The sequence below is a fragment of the Carcharodon carcharias genome, chromosome 6 (assembly GCF_017639515.1).
Source record: "Carcharodon carcharias isolate sCarCar2 chromosome 6, sCarCar2.pri, whole genome shotgun sequence".
Lineage (NCBI taxonomy): Eukaryota > Metazoa > Chordata > Chondrichthyes > Lamniformes > Lamnidae > Carcharodon > Carcharodon carcharias.
In genome coordinates, this window is record NC_054472.1 from 166,457,266 (window position 1) to 166,462,734 (window position 5,469).

At 47.2% G+C, this 5,469-nt stretch overlaps 1 protein-coding gene across 1 annotated transcript; it reads left to right on the forward strand.

Moving 5' to 3' along the window:
* The first annotated feature begins 1,881 nt into the window (after positions 1 to 1,881).
* LOC121278661 (immediate early response 3-interacting protein 1-like) lies at positions 1,882 to 2,130 on the forward strand. Its single transcript, XM_041188974.1, has one exon. The coding sequence runs from the start codon at positions 1,882 to 1,884 to the stop codon at positions 2,128 to 2,130; it is 249 nt and encodes an 82-aa protein (XP_041044908.1).
* Positions 2,131 to 5,469: the final 3,339 nt, after the last annotated feature.

The following is a 5,469-nucleotide window of genomic DNA, read 5'->3' on the forward strand; positions in this document are numbered from 1 at the left end:
GTTTGCTCCACCAAGATGCGAGTTGCAGAATAAGCCACGTTGTACCTTCTCTCTGCTGCACTCTGAGGCTGCTGCACGGGTGTTATCAGCCACATCCTCTGCGATTAGCCCTTGTCCCCAAGGAACCATCCCTGCAGCCTCTGGGGTCCTAAAAGACGTCAGAGACCTGAGACCTACTGAGAATGTACGAGACGTGGACAATCTCTGGGAACCATCTGCAGACCTGTAGGATGTGTTTGTGGTGGTTGCACACCAGCTGAACATTCAGGAAGTAGAAGCACTTGTGGGTGGCGTAGGTGATCACTTGTTGTCACAGAGATCTGGGCATCACCTGAGTGCAGGCGATGGCACCCTGCACCTGTGGAAAACCTGAGATCTGCGCAAATCCCAACGCTCTTGCTTCCTGGCTTTCCTGATCCCCAGTGAAATGCACTCATGAAGATGGCATCCATGACCTCACGGATGTACTTGTGGGTGGAGGTTTGTGATATCCACAGAGATCACCAGTGGCACCCTAAAAGGAGCCACTACAATAAAAATTGAGTGCCGAGGTCACTTTCACAACCAATGGCAGTGGTTGCCCTCCATGTCCCCTTGGCACCAAATCCTACAGCTGGTGGTAGATGTGACCAACCAGTTCCCTAGACTTGTGCAGTCTTTGGCCAGCGACGGCTTACTGTGGTTCTTCAGCAGCGTGCCCAGGAGCTCCAGCTGCCCCTTCTAACTGAGGGTGCTACTGCTCTCTCTGCCCAGCCAGGGGCCTCTCTTCTGCTTCATCTCTGCTCTTTGTAAGCCATGAGGCATACAGTTAGCTCACCAGCCTCCATGTTCCTTATGTACTCCGCCTGCAGGATGAAGAACCTCTCTTGGTTTAGTCTGAAGGCCACTTAGCGCATCCCAGGGAGTGCTGGCCACCACTTGGATGGCCAGAGTTTAGTGCACTGCATGGCTGCCCAGAATCTCACCCACCTCTGCCTCACTCCACCCGGCTGATTGACTATAGCTTTGCCCATTGGACTGCATGCTGTGCTGCCAGCTCAGGCATAGGCATTCTCCTAACCCGCACTGCAAGGCTGCACTGTTAGTTTGAACCATGGGGGGAGACTGGTCCAAACCCGAATGATAACATTGCAAGGGGCTGTGAGCACCTCCACCAGTGACTGCTCCATGGGCAGCTTTCGCAAGGAGAATGTACAACATTCCCAGTCATCCAACTGTTCTGCAGTCCACTAAAATGTTCACTAGTTTGTAGACTGTGCCTGAGGGTTGAAAAGCCCTGGAGTACTTGGTGGCACTTTCAGGCCTCTGCATTGCTTGAGTGGGCAGATAAGTTAGAGGCCCAACTCCATGCATGTCAATGTGGCTGCGCATGAGCTGTCTCAGTTGCAGAAGAATGGTCACCTTATACAAAGTTTCCCTAATGCATGGTTGCTTCCCTCCCCTCCATCCTGTACATGCAAGGGCTGCAACTGAGGTGCAGCCCTTGCACACCCCCACCCCAACCCGCCTCAACCAAATTGCAGCCCTTGACTCCCACTTCCCAATTCACCTAAACCATATTGCAGCCATTGACCCCCAATCCCCAGCTCACCTCAGCCAGCCGGGGGAAAGCAACTTGTCTGTGCCCTCGCCTGAATGCACATTGGCTCAATCCTGAGGTCCACGCGGCAACCCTCGTGAGCACCGCTCATCGCTCCTGTGCATGAGAGACGTTAGCGTAACGGTGACATCACAGGATGAGTAATTCAGGCTAATGTCCCGGGGACATAGGTTCACATCTCACTATGACAGCTGGTGGAATTTCAAGTCAGTAAAACTTGTCTCAGTAGTAGTGACCATGACAACTATTGAGGGCTGGGGCTGAACGGCTTCCCTGTCTGGATGGCGGTCACCCTGTACTCACTGCTGCAGGCTGCTCTGCCCTGTGTCAATGCCATGGCCGTGCTGCATGAGGAGCGGTTCCTCAACAAAATCATCTGGGGAACAGACCAGAGCGTTGGTGGTTTTGGAGAACAGCCAGGGATTAAATCACAGCTCATAAATCTAATCCAATTCATACAAATGGTGATGAGATTGCCGTTGATGGTACTGAACTCCGCAACAATTGTACTCATATTATTTTTTGGATGAAGAACTGGAAAAGAGCATCAATACTCTCCATGATGATGAGACAATGCAGAATTTTCTACATGTGTGGAGATTTGCAACATATTTTGCTGTTTAACTCCGCAATCTCCCTCAAAGTTCCTTTGAACCGTAGTAAAAGCAAATCCATGGCATTTCATATTTCAGTATTTTATAGACATAAAAATTAAAAGAAAATGGTATCAATGCAAAAAATGATCTGAACTTTTCAGTAAAAAAAAGGGGAAGAGTGTCCTGCAGTCAGCATCGAGGTGAAGCTTTCTGGGAAGAGTGTTCTGCAGTCGTTTCTTGGTGAAAATAGCAAGAGTGACATCACAAGACAGCGCAAGAGAGTGGTAGAGAGATCAGAACCAGCGCGAGTGCGGGGAAGCTTCAAAAAGTGACATCAGCACAAAAGTGAGAGCTGATTGGTGAGTAGTGGCTAAATGTTTTTCTCCAGTTTTTTCTCCAGTTTAAAATAGATTAAGCTAAGGAAAGTAAGAGTTCTAGTTTTTATTTAAAGTACATAAATAATTTAACTTTTTTTACTGTATGTAACATAAGTAAGGGTTTTTTTCCATCAGAGGTATGGCAGGACAGCTCAGTTCCCATGTTATGTACCGCCTGCAACATGTGGGAAATCGTAGATGCTCCTTTCCCTCTGACCGACCATGTGTGCAGGAAGTGCCACCAGCTGCAGCTACTTCAGCTCCGAGTTTCGGAGCTTGAGCATCAGCTGCAGACGCTGAGGTGCATCCGCGAGGCTGAGAGTTTCGTGGATAGCACGTTTTTAGACGTGGTCACCCCACAGCTTATGGAAGTGCAGACAGAGAGGGAATGGGTGACCAGCAGTCAAAAGAAAGGTGTCAGGCAGGTAGTCAGGAAATCCCCAGGGCGCATCTCACTTGAGAACTGTTTTTCTATGTTGGAAAATGGTGAGAGTGACGGTTCCTCTGGGGAGTGCAGCCACGCTCATGGCACTGTGAGTGGCTCAGCTGCACAGGGAGTGAGGAAAAAGAGAAGAGCAAAAGTGGTAGGAGACTCGATAGTAAAGGGAACAGACAGGTGTTTCTGCAGCCATAGACTTGACTCCAGGATGATATGTTGCCTCCCTGGTGCCAGGGTCAAGGATGTCACTGAACAGCTGCAGGGCATTCTAAAGGGGGAGGCAAACAGACAGAGGTTGTGGTACATATTGGTACCAATGACATAGGTAGAAAGAGGGATGAGGTCCTGCAAACAGAATTTAGGGAGCTAGGAAGCAGATTTAAAAATCAGAACCTCAAAGGTAGTAATCTCTGGATTATTTCCGGTGCCATGTGCTAGTGAGTATAGAAATAGAAGGTTAGTCCAGATGAATGTGTAGCTGGAGAGATGGTGTAGGAAGGAGGGCTTTAGATTTCTGGGACATTGAGACCGTTTCTGGGGGTTGTGGGACCTGTACAAGGTGGACAGGTTGCACCTGAACTGGGATGGGACCAATATCCTTGCAGGGAGGTTTGCTAGTGCTGTTGGGGAGGGTTTAAATTAACTTGGCAGGTGGGTGGGATCCTGAGAGGAGATTCAGCAGGGGGAGATACACAGCCAAAATTAGAAGAGAGAGCAAGTGAGTCTGGAAGGGCATAGAAATTATAGGCCAGTTAAGGCACAAGGGAGTTTGGCAAGGCTGGATGGTATTTATTTTAATGCAAGGAGTCTGACGAATAAGGCAGATGAGTTGAGGGCACAAATTAACACATGGAAGTATGATGTCATTGCTGTCACAGTGACATGGTTGAGAGGGGCAGGATTGGCAGCTCAATATTCCAGGATACAGGGTCTTCAGGCAAGAAAGGAAAGGAAGTAAGAGAGGAGGGGATATCACAATATTGATCAAGGAATGAATTACAGCAGTAAGGAGGCATGACATCTTAGAAGGCTCCTCAAATGAAGCCATGTGGGTAGAACTGAAATCAAAAAAGGAGCAATGACATTGCTGGGAATGTACTATAGGCCCCCAAACAGTCAGAGAGAAAGAGAAGAGCAGATATGTAGGAAAATTTCAGAGAAGTGTAAAGATAATAGAATAGTAATAATGGAGGATTTCAACTTCCCCAAAATTAACTGGGTTAGTCATAGTGTGATAGGTTTAGAGGAAGCAGAATTCTTAAAATGCATCCAGGAGAGCTTTTTAAGCCAGTACGTAGGAGGTCCTACAAGAGAGGGTCGGTCCTGAACTTAATTTTAAGGAGTGAAGCTGGGCAAGTTGTAGAGGTATCAATGGAGGAACATTTTGCAGATAGTGATCATAACTCCATTAGATTCAAGGTTGTTATGGAAAAGGACGAGGGTGGCCCAGAAATCAAAGTTCTAAATTGGGGTAAGGCCGATTTTAATAAGATCAGATATGAATTGGCCAGAGTGGACTGGGAGCAGCTACTTCTAGGTAAATCTGCGTCAGAGTAGTGGGACTCATTCAAGAAGGAAATAGGGCCAACATATTCCAGTAAAGACAAAGGGTGAGACCAACAAATCCAGGGAACCCTGGATGTCGAGGGATATACAGGATTGAACAAAGAGAAAAAGGGAAGTTTATGGCAGATACAGAGGGCTCAAAACAGCAGAAGCCCGTGAGGAGTATAGAATGTGTAGGGGGGTACTTAAAAGGAAATTAGGAGAGTAAAAAGGGGACATGAAGAAACATTGTCAGGTAAAATAAAGGAAAATTCAAAGTTATTTTACAAGTACATTAAGAGTAAGAGGATAACGAGGGAATGAGAAGGGCCCATTAAGGACCATAGTGGTAATTTGTGTGTGGAGCAAGAAGACGTAGGTAGGTTTCTAAATGAATACTTTGTATCGGTGTTCACAAGTGAGAGGGACAAAGTAGGTATGGAAATCAGGCAGAAGGACTGTGATATAATTAAAGAAATTAGCATAGAAAGGAAGGAGGTTCTAAGTGGTCTGACAGGCTTAAAAGTAGATAAATCTCCAGATCCGGAAGAAATGTAGCACAGGCTGTTGAGTGAGGCAAGGGAGGAGATAGCAGGGGCGCTGGCAATGATTTTCAATATCTCTCTGGCCACAGGGAAGGTGCCAGAGGACTGGAGGTCAGCCAATGTGGTACCGTTATTCAAGGAGGGAGGAAAGGATAAACCAGGGAACTACAAGCCAGTCAGTCTAACCTCAGTGGTGTGGAAACTATTGGAAGCAATTCTGAGGGACAGAATTAATCTACACTTGGAGAGGCAGGGATTAGTCAAGGACAGTCAGCATGGTTTTGTTAAGGGGAGGTCATGTCTGACCAATTTGATTGAATTTTTCAAAGAGGCGACCAAGTATGTGGATGAGGGCAATGCATTTGAC